Genomic DNA, 19836 nt, shown 5'->3' with positions numbered 1-19836 from the left:
ACTTCAAGGGACAGTAGTTTTACAAACTAGCTGAGAATAACTTGTGTAAAACAATCAGGTACCTGAAAAGGATCAATAGCCTTCCTATCTCACTACTCCATGAATTCTGACCTTGCTAAAACCCACAGTGTCCTCCCTACATCCAAATCCTATGGGGTCCTTTGGTCCCTACCTTAATCCAAATCTGTGCAGTATGTGAGGTTAATATTTCCATCCTTCTAGAATTTTCCTCCTTTGACTTCCATAATACCAACTTCTCCAGCTTCTCTTGCCTTTCCAACCTCATTCTCAGTCTCCTTCCCTGGGACCCTATTTTTCTGAACACTTCTGAAATGTTGACGGTCACCAGAGGGCTTTCATTTGGCTGCTTGTCAGGTTTCAGCTATCTGGGTAGCCTCAAGTTTATATCTACTTACTATATGTTGACCACTCAGAAATATACATACCTGGACCTGATTTTTGCCTAAAAATCCACATTCAGCAGGTGATTCATTATATACCTCCCCAGCTGATATTCTGAATTAAAATGGTTATCTTTTTACTCCCAGATCTGTATTATTTATTTTATCTGGTAGCACTAAGACCCCTACCCAATCTCCTAATTAGACAGTCACCTTTTCTCCTCACTATTCTATACTTACCAATCAACAGCCCTGTGAATTTCATCTAAATAACTTTATTATCTGTTCTCTTTAAACAATTATTTGTTTTATTTTTCAATGTGTTGCGTGGCTCTATGAGCGTCCCTGGTGGCTCAGTGGTAAAGAATCCACCTGCCACTGAAGGAGAAGCAGGAGATGATTCGATGCCTGGGCCAGGAAGACCCTCTGGAGAAGGAAATGGAAACTCACTCTACTATTCTTGCCTAGAAGATCCAAAGGACAGAGGAGCCTGGGGGCTATAGTCTGGGGGTGGTAGAAAGTCAAACACGACTGAGTGACTGCACACACATGCACGCGTGCCTATAGGAACTCAGTTCCCTGACGTGGGACTGGACCCAGCCATAGCAGGGAAAGCCTGGAATCCTAACAATTAGGCCCCCAGGGAACTCACTCTGTCCTATTTTAAAACACTTTTATCAACGTAAAACTGACATGGTATAATTTGTCCATGTTTAAAATGTACAATTTGACAAGTTTTGAGATCTCTATACATCCATAAAATGCTGCTGCTGCTGCTAAGTCGCTTCAGTCGTGTCCGACTCTGTGCGACCCCATAGACGGCAGCCCACCAGGCTCCCCCGTCCCTGGGATTCTCCAGGCAAGAACACTAGAGTGGGTTGCCATTTCCTTCTCCAATGCATGAAAGTGAAAAGTGAAAGTGAAGTTGCTTAGTCATGTTCGACTCTTTGCGAACTCCTTAACTGCAGCCTACCAGGCTCCTCTGTCCGTGGGATTTTCCAGGCAAGAATACTGGAGTGGGTTGCCATTGCCTTCTCCATCCATGAAATGATCACAGTCAAAAAACTGAGCATGTCAGTCACTCCAGTAGTTTCCTTAAGTCTCTTTGTCATCCTTCCTTCCACTGTCCCTCCCTATGAAACCCTATCCACAAATAACCTCTAGCTACTTACTGTGACTATATGTTAGTCTGTGTTTTCTATATAATTTTTACATAAATGTACTTTTTGGTCTGACTTCTTTTACTCATAAAAATTATTTTGCTATTACTCTATTTTGTGTGCATATTTTTAGTTCATTAATTTCTTCTATCACTAAACAATATTCCATTGTATGGATATACAACAATTTGTATATCCATTCAACTGCTGATGAATGTTTGCACTGTTTTTTGTTTTATTGAGTATCACAAATAAAGGTGCTATAAATTTCCTGGTACAAGTCTCTCTATGGATATATACTTCCACAAATCTTGGGTGAATATTTAGGAGTGGAATGGTTGTTTCATATGACACATCTATATTAAACCTTTTAAGAAAGTGCCAACCTGTTTTCCAATGTGGCTGTACCATTTTTACATCCTTGTCAGCAGTGCATAAGAATTCCACTTGCTTGACATCCTTGCCAGCCCTGGGTATGTTCAGTCTTTTTAATTATAGACATTCTAGTAAGCGTATAGTGGTATCACACTGTGGATTCATTTTGCATTTCTCTGCTGTCAAATCCCACTGAAACTCATTTCAAGCCATCATTTATCTCTTGCCTGAACTATTATTGTTCTTAATTGGTCACTCTGCCTCCAGTTTAATCTGAAATTTTACTTTTCTTATTTCTCCTCTCTCTGGTTATTTCCTTATAGCTCCCTTTGTGGGGCCTCCCTTTACTATACTGCTTCAATATTGCTGTTTGCTCCAGGGCTTTGGATAATCTTATTCTAGATATGACTGGTTTTTCTCATCTCCATTAAGCTACAACTATTTAAAACGTAATGCTTCGCAGCCATCCATCTTTCCCCTAGAACTCTGTTAATCCTCAGATACGCATAATGAATTGCCTGTCAATTACATGGCTTCCTTAGGTTGCTAAAGATACTAAGAGTTCCTTTAATATAACATGTCTAAAATAAAGGTTTTCTTAGCTTTAAAAAAGCTAATAAAGCTCTAATAAAGCTTTTCTAAAGTTCTTTTCTAAAATCTATGTTTCTTCTTGCATCCAATTGCTTGATAAATGGCACTGATTTTTTTTGTTGTTATTTTAAGAAAAATAAAGGAATTATTAAAAAAAAAAAAAACCTTACTCTCCACATTGAGTATTTCATAAAGCTTCCCAATTTAAAAATGTTTAATATCTTTCAACTCCATTCTTTCCTATTCACTCTCATAGTTTCATTCTCCTTGCTCTTCCACTGGTTTTCCTACAGATTGCAATAGGATCTGAAATCGTCACCAATCTACCCTTCAAGTTGCTGCTAAAGAAACTTCACTAAAACACAAATCTGGTAGTATCACACTCTTGATTAAAACTCTTAGTAGTTCTTTCCCTATAGCTTTCAGGAAGAGTTGAAACTCCTTACAGTAAGTGCCCTACATACAAACCTTCAAGTTGTGAACTTTCAAAGATGCAAGCGTGTGTTTACGTGTCCAATCATGCAAGTTAATTCATGTGTACAGTGTACATTGTCATGAGTGTGCATTCACTACAAGTAGTTGCGGTCTTGTGTACTTTACTGTACAGTACTGTATAGAGTACAGTAGTACAATATCTTTATTTCAAAGCTCTGAACATGTGCCATCAGTGCCAGGTGTGAATGAAACTGCAGCTTGCCCTCTCCTCTGTCTCCGATTGTTGACAGCACTTCAGCTCTACCACCTCCCACCTCTTTTCTCTCCAGTCAGTAAATCTTCGTGCCTATTCACTTGATGCCAGCCCCTGTATGCCAGCTGTTGTACTGTACCAGTGTACTTTTCAAGGTTCTGTACTGTAAGATTAAAAATATTTTATTTGTGTGTGTGTGTGTGTTTTATGTACTATTTGTGTGAAAAGTAACATAAACTAGTTACAGTACAGCACAACATAGCCGACTGTGTTGGCTGGGTATCTAGGCTAACTTTTTTGTTCTTACAAACAAATTGGACTTACAAATGTGCTCTTGGAAGAGAACTTGTTCGTATGTAGGAGAATTACTATAGTTCAGCTCAGGCCAGTGCCAGGTCACTTCAGGCATGTCCTGCTGTTTGCGACGCTATGGACCATAATACGCCAGCTGTCTCGGTCCATGGGATTCCTCAGGCAAGAATAATAGAGTGGAGAGAACAAGATGGCGGAGGAGTAGGTGGACATGGAGTACATCTCTCTCCAAGGATACACCAGGAATACATCTTCAGACACAAAAGTGCATGAAGAACACCAGCTGAGTGGACAAGAGTACCTGACCAGGGGAAAAGAATATATTGAACCATGCAAAACTTGAGATCAAGCCCTGAGCCTCTGGAGTGGGAGCACTGACTCCAAGACCCTAGACTACTAGAGAACTAATCCTAGGGAGTGTCAAATTGTGAGAAATCACACAAAGGAAACCACCTGAATACAAGACCTGGCATCACCCAACCACCAATAGCACGCTGTGAAGGATGCCTCATCTAAACAACAAACAAAACAAAAATAAAAACCCAATCATCAGCAGACAGGATTACCAACTCACTCAGCCTTGCCCATCCGAGGAAAAACAAACACAAACTCAGCACAAATCTCACCCTATACAAAGCTTACACAAACCAGTGGACCAACCTTAGGAGGGCAGAAACCAAAAGGAAGAAAGAATTCAACCCTGAAGTCTGGGAAAAGGAGACCTCAAACACAATAAGTTAAAAAAAAGTAATGAAAAGGCAGATAGATACTACACAAATGAAGAAACAAACTAGAAACACAGAAGTCCAAATAAATGAAGAGGAAATAGGCAAACTACCTGAAAAAGAATTCAGAATAATAATAGTAAAGATGATCAAAAACCTTGAAAACAAAATGGAGAAAATGTAAGAATCAATTAACAAAGACCTAGAAGATTTAAAGAATTAATATAGAGAGACAAACAATATAATTACTGAAATTAAAAATAGTCTAGAAGGAATCAATAGAAGAATATCTGAAGCAGAAGAATGAATCTGTAAGCTGAAAGATAAAGTGGTGGAAATAACTTCTGATGCGCAGAATAAAGTAAAAAGAATGAAAAGAACTGAGGATAATCTCAGAGACCTCTGGGAAAATATCAAATGCACCAACATTGGGATTACAGGGGTCCCAGAAGAAGAAGAGAAAAAGAAAGGATATGAGAAAATTTTTGAAGAGATTATAGTTGAAAATTTCCCCAACATGGAAAAGGAAATAGTCAATCAAGTCCAAGAGGCACAAAAACTCCCAAACAGGATAAACCCAAGGAGAAACACACCAATACACATACTAATCAAACTAACAAAGATTAAACACAAAGAAAGAATATTAAAAGCAGCAAGGGAGAAGAAACAAGTAATATACAAGGGAAACCCCATATGCTTAACAGCTGATCTTTCAGCAGAAACTCTGCAGGCAAGAAGTGAATGGCAGTATATATTTAAAATACTGAAAGGGAAAAATCTACAACCAATATTATTGTACCCAGCAAGGATCTCATTCAAAATTTATGGAAAAATAAAAAGCTATTCAGAAAAGCAACAGTCAAGAGAATTCAGTACCACCAAACTGGCTTTACAACAAATGTTAGAGGGACTTATATTGTCAAGACATACAAGAGAATAAAAAAGATCTACAAAATCAACCCAAAACAATAAGGAAAATGGCAATAGAAACATACATATGAATAATTACTTCACATATAAATGGATTAAATGCTCCAACCAAAAGACACAGACTGGCTGAATGGATAAAAAAACAAGACCCATATATATGCTTTCTGTAAGGAACCCACTTCAGACCTAAAGACACATATGGACTGAAAGTGAGAGGATGGAAAAATATATTCCATGCAAATGGGAAGCAAAATAAAGCTGGAGTAGCATTCTCATATCAAAATAGACCTTAAAATAAAATAAAATATCACTTGTAATCACAAAAGAAAAGGAAAGACACTACATAATGATCAAGGGATCAATCAAAGAGGAAGACATAACAATTGTAAATATCTATGCACCCAACATAGGAGCATTTCAATACATAAGACAAACACTAACAGACAGAAAAGGAGAAACTGATAGGAACACAACAATGGTAGGAGACTTTAACACCCCACTCACACCAATGGACAGATCATCAAAACAGAAAATTAATGAGGAAACACAAGTCTTAAATGATCCATTAGATGAGATGGGTCTCATTGATATCTTCAGGACATTCCATCCAAATGCAGAAGAATACACCTTCTTCTCAAGTGCACATGGAACGTTCTCCAGGATAGACCACATCTCAGGTCACAAATCAAACCTCAGTAAATTTAAGAAAATTGAATTCATATCAAGCATATTCTCTAACCACAACACTATGAGATTAGATATCAATTACAAGAAAAAAAACCTGTAAGAAACACAAATACATGGAGATTAAACAACACGTTTCTAGATAACCAACAGGTTACTGAAGAAATCAAAAGAGAAATCAAAAAACTTCTAGAAACAAATGACAATGAAAACATGACAACTCAAAACCTATGGGATGCAGCAAAAGCAGTTCTAAGAAGGAAGTTTATAGCAATACAATCCTACCTCAAGAAACAAGAAAAACATCACATAGACAACCTACTTTCACACCTAAAACAACTGGAAAAAGAAGAACAAAACAAAAAAAGAAGAACAAAAACACCCCAAAATTACTGGAAAGAAATCATAAATATCTGAGCAGAAATGAAAAAGAAATTAAAGAAACAATAGTAAAGATTAATAAAACTAAAAGCTGGTTCCTTGAGAAGATAAACAAACTGACAAACCTTTAGCCAGAGTCATCAAGAAAAAAAAAAAAGAGAGAAGAATCAAATCAACAAAATTAGAAATGAAAAAGGAGAGGTTACAACAGACAATGCAGAAATGCAAAGGGTTGTAAGAGACTGTTATGAACAACTATAAGGCAATAAAATGGATAACCTGGAAGAAATGGACAGATTCTAGAAAAGTTCAATCTTCCAAGACTGAACCAGGAAGAAATAGAAATTATGAACAACCCAATTACAAGCACTGAAAGTGAAGCTGCGATCAAAAATCTCCCAAAAAACATGAGCCCAGGACCAGATGGCTTCATAGGAGAATTCTATCAAACATTTAGAGAAGAGCTAATGCCTAAAAAAATCGCAGAGGAAGGAACATTTCCAAACTCATTCTACAAGGCCACCATCACCCTGATACCAAAACCAAGCAAAGAGAACAGAAAAAAGGAAAACTAGAGGCCAATATCACTGATGAACATAGATGCAAAAAGCCTCAACAAAATTTCAGCAAACAGAATTCAGCAACACATCAAAAAGCTCATTCACTATGATCAAGTTGTTTATTCCAGGAATGCAAGGATTCTTCAATATATGCAAATCAATCAATGTGATACACCATGTTAACAAATTGAAAGATAAAAATCATATGATCATCTCAATAGATGTAGAAAAGCCTTTAACAAAATTCGGCACCCATTTATGATTAAAACTCTTCAAAACAATGGGCATAGAAGGAACCTACCTCAACATAGTAAAGGCCATATATGATAAGCCTATAGCAAATATTATTCTCAATGGTGAAAACTGATAGCATTCCCCCTAAGATCAGGAACAAGACCAGGATGTCCACTTTCACCACTATTATTCAACATAGTTTTGGAAGGCCTAGCTACAGCAATCAAAGAAGAAAAAGAAGTAAAAGAATCCAGATCAGAAAAGAGATAAAGCTCTCACTGTTTGCAGATAACATGATAGTGTACATAGAAAACCCTAAAGATAGTACCAGAAAATTACTAAAGCTAATCAGTGAATTTAGCAAAGTTGCAGGATACAGTATCAATTACAGATATCACTTGCATTTCTATATACAAACAATGAAAAATCAGAAAGAAAAATTAAGGAATCAATACCATTCACCACTGCAACAAAAAGAATTAAATATCTAGGAATAAACTTACCTAAGAAGACAAAAGAACTGTACACAGAAAATTATAAGACACTAGTGAAAGAAATCAAAGATGACATAAACAGATGGTGAGATATTCCATGTTCCTGGGTAGGAAGAATCAATATTGTGAAAATGACTATACTACCAAATGCAAGCTGCAGGTTCAGTGCAATCGCCTATCAAATTACCAATGGCATTTTGCACAGAACTAGAACAAAGACTTCACAATTCATATGGAAACACAAAAGACCCAAAAGAGCCAAAGCAATCTTGAGAAAGAAGAATGGAGCTGGAGAAATTAACCTTCCTGACTTCAGATTACACTACAAAGCTACAGTCATCAAGACAGTACGGTACTGGCACAAAAACAGAAATATAGACCAGTAGAACAAGATAGAAAGTCCAGAAATAAACCCAAGCACCTATGGGTACCTTATTTTAGACAAAGGAGGCAAGAATATACAATGGGGCAAAGATACCTCTTCAATAAATGGTGCTGGGAAAACTAGACAGCTACATATAAAAGAATGAAATTAGAACAGTTCATAACACCACACACAAAGATAAACTCAAAATGGATTAAAGACCTAAATGTAAGACCAGAAACTATAAAACTCTTAGAGGAAAACACAGGCAGAACACTCAATGACATAAATCAAAGCAATATCCTCTATGACCCACCTCCTAGAGTAATGGAAATAAAAACAAAAGTAAACAAGTAGGACCTGATTAAACTTAAAAGCTTTGCACAGCAAAGGAAATTATAAGCAAGGTGAAAAGACAGCCTTCAGAATGGGAGAAAATAATAGTAAGTGAAACAACTGACAAAGGATTCATTTCCAAAATATATAAGCAGCTCATACAACTCAATACCAGAAAAACAAACAACCCAATCAAAAAGTGGGAAAAAGACCTAAATAGATATTTCTCCAAAGAAGACATACAGATGGCTGACAGACACATGAAAAGATGCTCAACATCCCTCATTACTGGAGAAATGCAAATCAAAACTAGAATGAGATATCACCTCACACCGGTCAGAATCAGTTCAGTTCAGTCACTCAGTCATGTCCGACTCTTTGCGACCCCATGAACCGCAGCACATCAGGTCTCCTTGTCCATCACCAACTGCCGGAGTCTACCCAAAACCATGTCCATTGAGTCAGTGATGCCATACTACCATCTCATCCTCTGTCATGCCCTTCTCCTTCCCTCAGTCTTTCATCAGGGTCTTTTCAAATCAGTCAGTTCTTTGCATCAGGTGGTCAAAGTATTGGAGTTTCAGCTTCAAAATCAGTCCTTCCAATGAACACCCAGGACTGATCTCCTTTAGGATGGACTATTGCCGTCCAAGGGATTCTCAAGAGTCTTATCCAACACCACAGTTCAAAAGCAACAATCTTCGGTGCTCAGCTTTCCTTATAGTCCAACTCTCACATCCATACACGACTACTGGAAAAACCATAGCCTTGACTAGACAGACCTTTGTTGGCAAAATAACGTCTCTGCTTTTGAATATGCTATTTAGGTTGGTCATACTTTCCTTCCAAGGAGTAAGTGTCTTTTAATTTCATGGCTGCAATCATCACCTGCAGTGATTTTGGAGCCCCCCAAAATAAAGTCAGCTACTGTGGCCATCATCAAAAAGTCTACAAACAATAAATGCTGGAGAGGGTGTGGAGAAAAGGGAACACTCTTGCACTGTTGGTAGGAATGTAAACTGATACAGCCACTATGGAAAATGGTATGGCGATTCCTTAAAAAACAGAATAAAACTAGCATATGACCCAGCAATCCCACTCCTAGGCATATATGCTGAGGAGACCAAAATTGGAAAAAACACATGTATCCCATTGTTCACTGTAGCACTATTTACAATAGCTAGAACATGGAAGCAACCTAGATGTCCATCAACAGATGAATGGGTAAAGAAGTTGTGGTACATATACACAGTGGAATACTCAGCAGTAAAAGGGAACACATTTGAGTCAGTTCAGATGAGGTGGATGAACCTAGAACCTATTACACAGAGTGAAGTGAGTCAGAAAGAGAAAGAGAAATATTGAATTCTAACACATACAGACGGAATCTAGAAGAATGGTACTAAATAACTTATTTACAGGGCAGTAATAAAGGAGTATGTCAAGGCTGTATATTGTCACCCTGCTTATTTAACTTCTATGCAGAGTACATCATGAGAAACGCTGGACTGGAAGAAACACAAGCTGGAATCAAGATTGCCGGGAGAAATATCCATAACCTCAGATATGCAGATGACACCACCCTTATGGCAGAAAGTGAAGAGGAACTAAAAGCCTCTTGATGAAAGTGAAAGAGGAGAGTGAAAAAGTTGGCTTAAAGTTCAACATTCAGAAAACGAAGATCATGGCATCTGGTCCCATCACTTCATGGGAAATAGATGGGGAAACAGTGGAAACAGTGTCAGATTTTATTTTGGGGGGCTCCAAAACCACTGCAGATGGTGACTGCAGCCATGAAATTAAAAGATGCTTACTCCTTGGAAGGAAAGTTATGACCAACCTAGATAGCATATTCAAAAGCAGAGACATTACTTTGCCGACTAAGGTCCGTCTAGTCAAGGCTATGGTTTTTCCAGTAGTCATGTATGGATGTGAAAGTTGGACTGTGAAGAAAGCTGAGCGCTGAAGAATTGATGCTTTTGAACTGTGGTGTTGGATAAGACTCTTGAGAGTCCTTTGGACTGCAAGGAGATCCAACCAGTCCATTCTGAAGGAGATCAACCCTGGGATTTCTTTGGAAGGAATGATGCTAAAGCTGAGGCTCCAGTACTTTGGCCACCTCATGCGAAGAGTTGACTCATTGGAAAAGACTTTGATGCTGGGAGGGATTGTGGGCAGGAGGAGAAGGGGACGACAGAGGATGAGATGGCTGGATGGCATCACTGACTCGATGGACGTGAATCTGAGTGAACTCTGGGAGTAATTAGCTTTCTACTCTCTAACTGCTGATTGACTTGTCTACTTTCCCCTTTAGATTGCAAGTTCCTTAAAGACAGGGGCTTATCACAGACTTCACTTTGTTCTTGCCTAATAACTACTGGGCTTCCCTAGTAGCTCAGCTGGTAAAGAATCCCACCTGCAATGAAGGAGACCCTGGTTCGATTCCTGGGTTGGGAAGTTCCCCTGGAGAAGGGAATAGGCTACCGACTCCAATATGCTTGGTCTTCCCTGGTGGCTCAGATGGGAAAGAATCTGCCTGTAATGAGGGTGACCAGGGTTGGGAAGATCCCCTAGAGAAGGGAATGGCTATCCATTACAGTATTCTTGCCTGGAGAATCCTTATGGACAGAGTAGCCTGATAGTAAGCACAGCACAGTACTTAACTAGGTGTTTGGCAGATATATGTTAAATATAGGAATGAAAGATGGTGCAAGGTTATATCTAAATTTTTGTGAAATGTCACACTGGCATATTCAAAATGAATTAAGTCTAATAATATAAACAGAAGAATCAAAGTTTAATTTGCAGATACAAGCAATGCCATAGTACCCAGAATTAGGAGAATTATACTAAGATAACAATAGCAGCACACTGATACCTACTAGTCTTGGATTTCTGTCTTGGTTGTAAGATTTTATGTATAAATGTCTGGGACCACATATAAGCTTGAGTCTACATTTTCTTTTCTCTAAACCAGAACAAAATACATGAACAAATGAAATAATGTTTGGGAAGTGTTTTGAAAATGTCCTAGAACCATAAAAATGTTACATCATTATTAATCAATTATTAGCTTGTCCACATACACATTTTTGGCACTTTCAAAAAGCTAAGAATTGGTAGCTGTGCTCTGTTGCCTGTACGAATTCTATCTGTGGCCCATTCTAAAGGAAACATCTTGGCAAAATGGGAAGAAAAGGAAAGCATACAAGTTTTTCAAATCTACTACAGGATATAATTTTACAAGTTGTAAGGTAGTTTTATCCTCTCAAATTAAGCTCTCACTTTCAAAAGAAAATGACAGAGAGCCATTTGGCTCTTCAATCAGTCATGTCTAACCCAAACCACCTGTAATCTAAGCCAAAGAAATGACTGTATCACTTTTTCACAGAATTTGTGAGTACCTAAAGTGACAGACAGGGTCTTCTTCATGATTAGATACGTGGGAGCTTTGGATAGCATGATTAAGGCTCAGAGTGCATTATTACTATAAAAACTCACCTTGTTTTTGAATTCTTGACAAGGTGAATGATTTCCATTTCCCGTCATTATGGTTTTGATTGCTGACAACGGAAGCCATTCCTGAACCCAGATCATAGCTGACTTTTATGTGCCCATCAGTGAGCTCTACACTCATGAAATCCTTCTATTAATAGAGGAAAAATACACCAGTGATTAGATACACAGAGAAATATTTGGGTATTCACTTTGTGGGGTTTGTAATAGGGCTTTATGGTTAAATTACTGGATGCGTTGATCTGTAAGAGAAATGCATTTTTGGAAATAGAATCGGTGTTAGTATTTTATGAATGTTTGTGGGTGTGATGTTATGGTGTAAATGGTTAAAGCCGAATTACTAGGATGTATCCTTTTATGATAGGAGTAAAAAGTGGGTTCCTTTGAAAATGTATTCAGCAAACTAAATAGGATATTCCCAGAAAGAAGTTACTAAGAAACACTGACCTGGAAAAAATAATAAGGATATTTAGAACCACCTTTTCACTAAGGTCTTTAGAAGAAGGCTAAGGAAGTGTGTTTTTCTGCTACATGTTTCTATACAGAGGGAATCTTTACTGGGTGTTTCTTTTAAAGAATTATAAGGCAGTTATTCTGAAAATAAATTAAAATTAAATTATATATGTAATGAAAGTTATTGATGGAAATACATAAATACTATGCACCACTCTTGGCTATGCACACTCATCCCAGACTCCTCTGAACAATAACTGATAACTGCACTGGAACCCTACAAAAAAAGAAGCAAACCATATCCTCAGTTGTGAAAGATCAACTGTGCAAATCTTTACCAGGTCTCGTGTGGCAAGGTACATCAGGAGAGCACTTGAAGAAAATGTCCTGAACTTGAACATGACAGTGGAGATGTTGGGGTACCAACGAATGGGGCGACTGACCAATGCATAGCCTTCTCCATCAAACTGAATGGTCCCCTCACTATCTTCCACCTGTGGACTGAACAGAGACATTTCACATGAATCAGACGATGTCTACATGCTCCATCCATTTTCAATACATCACACTCTATATCTTGTGAGTCTGGGTTGTAGGCTGTTGTAGGGCAGGAACAATCCCAGATACATCTTCCATCCTTCCCCTTCTCTCCAGTGCCACCATCAGGCCAGGTAACCACCATCTCTCACCTGGACTTCATTAGGTGTTCAATAACTAGGTCAATGATGTTTTAAATCCTTTTGCTGAGGTGCCTAATGGATAGTTATGTTGGTGTTTAAGTGTATCTTAGTAGTGTGAACTAGTGGGATTTTGGAACACGCTGAGAATGCATTATTACATTTACCAAATACATAACATAACAGGGAATAGGGGTTGGATGAAAAGGGTGAAGGTGGTCGAAAGGTGCCAACTTAAAAGTTGTAAGCGGAAAAGCCATGATGGAATATAGACTCCTATTCTCTGAGCTCTGGCTATTCAGTTGGATTTTCTTGGACATATTAGATTCAGACAATGAAGGGCTCCTCTAACTGTGTGTATTTGTTGATCTGTCCTCTTCCCCAGTATGTAAGCTCTATGAAGCTGAGTAGTGCTTATGGGTCAGGCTCCATTTCAGGCACAAGCTCAGCATCCAGTGCAACACTTGGCTCATAGTAGAAGCTGTAAATATCTGTGGAATGAGGGGGATATTGGTAAATCAAATTGCCTCACAGAGAATACATGTTCAATCAGTACTGGTTGAATAATTAATAAATATCTAAGATATGTCTTGTAAATATAATGTTTAAAAAGATTTCTTTTTCAAAAAAAAAAGTTATCATCTATCTATCTTACCTAACTGATGTTAACAGCATAAGTTTTGACTGGAGACATTTTTAAACTTTAAATATCTGCATCTTAGTTTATATTTGAATCTGTGAAACTGGACTGTTGTATTAACTTGAGAGTAGAGAAGAGCTATTGAGAAATACAATAATGTAAAATAACAATAACTGAGACTATTATTTGTATGAGATCTTGGATAATGAGAAAAATAATAGTGTACAAACATTAATGGGCTTGTGGAAGAATAACTGTTTTGCATTTTAGACAAGTTGGCTTCCTCTCTGTTTCTGGAAAAGAGAGAAATATAAAACTCTGAAGACAAAAGGAAGGGAAGAGTCTTATCTGTGTTTGTCATAATCATGTAATTGTAAGTTATATCTAAACAGGTATAAAATCAGATTGATATATTTTTGTATACTGTAGGTTAAAGCTTAAAAGATGCTTTTTCAATATTCATGGAAAGTGTTAACTGAAAGGTTTGCAGGACTAAATCATCTTATTAACAATATAATTTATAGTGAATAAATTTAGTGAATAAATGATGAGTTTGGTCTTCTTTCATCATTATTAAAAATCCATTAAAATCCGGAATATCATGATGTTAGAGGTAAGAAAATATAATGTAGACTCTACTAAGTAGAAGGTCCGTGAGGGTCTCAAATACTTGGATTTTGCGTTATGTACCACCATGCTATCAACAAAAACTCCAGAAAGGGTGTGGGGATCACCACTGACAGTTTCCCAAATGCTTTGGCTCAAAGCATTGTTACTTACAACTCAAAAAGAAAAAAACATAAAACTTCACTACATGATGTCAGAATAAGCACTGGAATAAAAAACATGTCACATTTGTATAATGATGTTATTATGGCCTTAATCTATTAATTTCCTCTACACATAATGGAAAAAACAGCAGAGTAGATGGCAGGTAGTCTGGAGTCTGATGTGGAATCTCAGAAGTCACCGTAACACCACCTCAGGTCTCAGTGTTTCCACTCTGAGATGAGAGGTTTAGATCAGTGACCGAGTTCTAAAGCCTATTCCCACTTCAACCCTGTAAGAGATTCTTCTGTTCAAGCAACAGGCAAATCTGCAAGCAGGAGTTTTGTATAAGAGCAACAAAACATACAGTTGTAGATCAGGCTATTTTGTTTAATTTATTAACCAAAAACCAGGTAACCCTGGCTTCAAATTGATGACTTTGAGGTTGGGGAAAAATGAATCTTTCCAATCAGAGTCCACAAAATTTCAACAGCTAATATTATAGTAGAGTTTTCCTATTCATTTTCAATATATTTACTAGGAAGAGTGACTATTCTCTTATAATTAATAAATGATAACCTCACAGCCTCCAGAAAGAAAACCACAACCACAGAAAACTAACCAAAATGATCACATGGATCACAGCCTTGTACAACTCAGTGAAGCTAGGAGCCATGCTGTGCTGCTGCTGCTGCTGCTAAGTTGCTTCAGTCGTGTCCGACTCTGTACGACCCCATAGAGGGCAGCCCACCAGGCTCCCCCGTCCCTGGGATTCTCTAGGCAAGAACACTGGAGTGGGTTGCCATTTCCTTCTCCAATGCATGAAAGTGAAAAGTGAAAGTGAAGTTGTTCAGTCGTGTCCAACTCTTAGTGATCTCATGGACTGCAGCCCACCAGGCTTCTCCGTCCATGGGATTTTCCAGGCAAGAGTACTGGAGTGGGGTGCCATTGCCTTCTCCAGGCATGCTGTGCAGGGCCACCCAAAATGGACAGGTCATGGTGGAGAGTTCTGAAAAACATGGTTTACTAGAGATGGGAATGGCAAATCACTTCAGTATTTTTGCCTTGAGAACTCCATGAACAGTATGAAAAGGCAAAGAGATATGAAACTGGAAGATGATGACCCTCCTGGGTTGGTAGGTATCCAATATGCTACTGGGGAAGAGCAGAGAAATAGCTTTAGGATGAATGAAGAGGCTGAGCCAAAGCAGAAACAATGTCCAGCTGTGGATGTATCTGGTGGTGAAAGTAGGGTCCAATGTTGTAAAGAACAATATTGCATAGGAACCTGGAATGTTAGGTCCATGAATCAAGGTAAACTGGAAGTGGTCAAACAGCAGATGGCAAGAGTGAACACTGGCATTTTAGGTATCAGTGAACTAAAATGGACAGGAATGGGAGAATTTATTTCAGTTTACTACTGTTGGCAAGAATCCCTTAGAAGTAATGGAGTAGCCCTCATAGTCAACAGAAGAGTTGGAAATACAGTACTCAGGTACAATATTAAATACGACAGAATGATCTCAGTTCACTTCCAAGGAAAACCGTTCAAAATCACAGTAATCCAAGTCTAAGCCCCAACCACTAATGTCAAAGAAGTTGAAGTTGGGTGGTTCTATGAAGATCTATAAGACCTTCTAGAACTAACACCAAAAAAAAAAAAAAAAAAGAGAGAGAGAGAGAGAAAAAAACGTCCTATTCATCACAGGGGATTGGAATGCAAAGGTAGGAAGTCAAGAAATACCTGGAGTAACAGGAAAGTTTGGCCTAGGATTACAAAATGACACAGGGCACAGGCTAACAGAGTTTTGCCAAAAGAACACACTGGTCATAGCAAATACCCTCTTCCAACAACACAAGAGATGACTCTATACATGGACATCCCCAGGTAGTCAATACCAAAATCAGACTGATTATATTTTTTGCAGCCAAAGATGGAAAAGCTCTATACAGTCAGTAAAAAGGCCTAGAGCTGACTGTGGCTCAGATCATCAGCTCGTTATGGCAAAATTCAGGCTTAAACTGAAGAAAGTAGGGAAAATCCTTAAGTCATTCATGTATGACCTAAGTCAAATTCCTTATGATTATACAACGGAAGTGACAATAGATTCAAGGGATTCGATTTGGTAGACAGAGTGCTTGAAGAACAATGCACAGAGGTTTGTAACATTGTATAGGAAGCAGGGATCAAGACCTACCCCAAGAAAAAGAAATGCAAAAAGGTGAAATTGTTGTCTGAGGAGGCCTTACAACCAGCTGAGGAAAGAAAAGAAGCTATAGGCAAAGGAGAAAAGGAAAGATATACTCATTTGAATTCAGAGTTCCAAGAATAGCAAGGAGAGATAAGAAAGCCTTCCTCAGTGAGCAATGCAAAGAAACAGGAAAACAATAGAATGGTAAAGATAAGATCTCTTCAAGAGATAGCAAGGGAGCATTTCATACAAAGATGGGCACAGTAAAGGACAGAAATGGTGTGGAATTAACAGAAGCATAAGATATTAAGAAGAGGTGGCTAGAATACACAGAAGAACTCTACAGAAAAGGTCTTCATGAATCAGATAACCATGATGGTGTGATCACTCACCTAGAACCAGACATCCTGGAGTGTGAAGTCAAGTGGGCCATAGGAAGAATTACTATGAACAAAGCTACTAGAAGTGATATAATCCCAGCTGAGCCACTTAAAATCCTAAAAATGATGCTGTTAAAGTGCTGCACTCAGTATGTCAGCAAATTGGAAAACTCAGCGGTGGCCATAGGATTGGAAAAGGTCAGTTTTCCTTCCAACCCCAAAAAAGGCAGCACCAAAGAATGTTCAAACTATCACACAGTTGCACTGATTTCACATGCTAGTAACGTAATTCTCAAAACTCTTCAAGCTAGGCTTCAACAGGACTTGAACTGAGAACTTCCAGATGTTCAGCTAGATTTAGAAAGGGCAGATGAACCAGAGATCAAATCTGTTGGATCATACAAGAAGCAAGAGAATTCCAGAAAAACATCTCATTCTGCTTTAATGACTATGCCAAAGCCTTTGACTGTATGGATTACAACAAACTGTAGAAAATTCTTAAAGAGATAGGAATACCAGACTACCTTACCTACTTCTTGAGAAACCTGTATGCAGGTCAAGAAGCAATAGTTAGAACTGGACATGGAACAAGACTGGTTCAAAATTGGGAAAGGAGGACATGAAGGCCTGAGATCTTTGCAGAATTGATAATTAGCGATGCTATAGTCTTATATAATATGCATGGTTGAAAGGACATTTAAATGCCTTAGATGTTTGGTTGACAATAAACTTTTGAAAATTCTACTTATAAATTTACTGAAGAAATGTTTAGGGAAAAGTTGGTGTTGATTTGTGAGCAGCAGAATGATAATATAGACCTCATTGTCCTTGTATTGAAATCATTATACAAGCAACATTCTATATTAGCTTTTATCAAAGATTATGAACAAAACTACTATAAACCATGAATGGATCAGACTTTCAAACTGTCTTCAGTGTCAGGTTGAAAAGTGCATGATGACAAAAAAACAAAAAACAAAAGCAAAAAACAAATAGAAAGATGAAAGTTAAAACTTTTGGGGAGAGAATATTTTGAGGCTACTTTCTTCTATAAAACTACAGAGACATTGAGAAGAAAATGTGAAGTACTCTCTGCTACATTAATGGAGAATTTAGGTCCTAGCAATGTACATGTTCTCCTTATATTAGAAATAAAAAATATAAGCTCCTTAGCACCTAATTATTTTAGAGTTACTATGTGTGTTGATTAAGCTTCCAGGTCCGACTCTTTGCGACCCCACAGACGGCAGCCCACAAGGCTCTCCTGTCCCTGGGATTCTCCAGGCAAGAACACTGGAGTGGGTTGCCATTTCCTTCTCCAATGCATGAAAGTGAAAAGTGAAAGTGAAGTCGCTCAGTCGTGTCTGACTCTTCGTGACCCCATGGACTGCAGCCTACCAGGCTCCTCTGTCCATGGAGAGAAATCCTCTACTTCCACTTAATTTTTTACATACTCTATTCAGGTTTATATAAGAATATTTATATATGCTTTGTATGCTTGATAAATATTTTTGAATTTCAACATTCTAACCTCTATCTTATAATTAATGATGGTTATTATGAAACTTTCTCCTGGCCTATCTTGACCTCTGTTTTTCCTTTCCCACTTAAAATCTTCAAGTCCGATGGGTTTCCACTTGAAACACTTACAGGATGCTACGTGTCATTTCATAAATACTGTAGGAGACAAAACCTGCAGTATGGTTCTCTATTGTCTTGTAAACATACACAGAGTGAATCCAGGCTCTGAGGGGCCTGCAGTTTAATCAGGGAGAGCTTTCTTTAAGTAAAACTGAAATATGACTAAAAAAGAGCCACAGAGACCCAACACTTCCTGAACACAAAGGTAAGTTGGAGTAGAAAGAGATAGCAGTCTTAACTGATTGAGGCTAAAATACCTTGCTATTGTTATTTAGTCACTAAGTCACATCTAACTCTGCGGCTTCATGAACTGTAGCCTGCCAGGCTCCCCCTGTCCATGGGATTTCCCACACATGAATAATAGTATGGGTTGCCATTTCCTTTTCCAGGGAATCTTCCCAACCCAGGGATCGAATCCTCATCTCATGCTTGGCAGGTGGATTCTTTACCACTGAGCCACCTGGGAAGCCCTGAAATATCTCACCTTTGCAAATTTTACAAAAACGTATGACCATGTCAAAGTACTAGGGTACTTCCCAAGGCCTTGGAAAGTACCTATGCAAACTGGGGAGAGGACTTGAGGTTACTTCACTTCCTGGTAAATCTACCTTTGAACACAGTCACTTCAAACTTCTTGCTTTTCATCCACACGATACTGCAACACTGCACAAGAAAACTAAAGCTTTTGCGATGCACAGGCCAGACAGACGTTAGGAGAGCCCTCCTCTTAACTAACCTGACGGTACATCCTTTGCAGTCGCCTTCTATTTCTCGGAAATTCCACAGTCCTATAGGTTTGCTGTCAAAGTATGCTTCTCCCATACAGCCAGTGAATGTGATAACACGTACAGCATCAGCCTTCTGCAGAGAGAAACATATTTGTTAGAATTTCACACACACAAAAAAAAACCTTAGAGAATCCATGCCGGTGTTGCTTAGTTGCTTAAGTAAGTAGGCAAGTATTAGTCGCTCAGTTGTGTCCAACCCTTTGCAACCCCATGGACTGTAGTCTGCCAGGCTCCTCTGTTCATGGGATCCTCCAGGCAAGAATACTGGAGGACCCTTCTCCAGGGGACCTTTCCGACTCAAGGATTGAACCTGGGGTTTAGTCATTTAGTTGCATGAAACTCTTTGAAATCCCATGGGCTGTAGCCTACCAAGCTCCTCTATGAGATTTCCCAGGCAAGAATACTGGAGTGGGTGGCCATTTTCTTCTCCAGGGGATATTCTCAACGCAGGAATTGAATTTGCATCTCTTGCGTTGGCAGGCGGACTCTTCCACTGAGCTACCATGGAAGTCCTACAGTACTCATGAGAGTTGTTATCTGAGCAGA

The 19836-nt window shown here is 38.5% G+C and overlaps 1 protein-coding gene across 3 annotated transcripts in view; it reads right to left on the bottom strand.

The window, feature by feature from the left end:
- LAMA2 (laminin subunit alpha 2) overlaps positions 1-19836 on the bottom strand; it is a 684287-nt gene that overhangs the window by 46584 nt on the left and 617867 nt on the right. For all 3 annotated transcript variants that reach the window (XM_060419598.1, XM_060419599.1, XM_060419600.1), the window contains 3 exons: positions 19239-19363; positions 12543-12705; positions 11737-11881 (listed from right to left, as the gene is read on the bottom strand). In XM_060419598.1, coding sequence (XP_060275581.1) covers positions 11737-11881; positions 12543-12705; positions 19239-19363 — 433 coding nt within the window. The remainder of the gene's footprint in view (positions 1-11736; positions 11882-12542; positions 12706-19238; positions 19364-19836) is intronic.

This window comes from Ovis aries, chromosome 8 (assembly GCF_016772045.2).
Source record: "Ovis aries strain OAR_USU_Benz2616 breed Rambouillet chromosome 8, ARS-UI_Ramb_v3.0, whole genome shotgun sequence".
Taxonomy (NCBI): Eukaryota; Metazoa; Chordata; class Mammalia; order Artiodactyla; family Bovidae; genus Ovis; species Ovis aries.
Note: the sequence above shows the minus strand (reverse complement) of the source record. Positions and strands in the feature narration are given on the sequence as shown.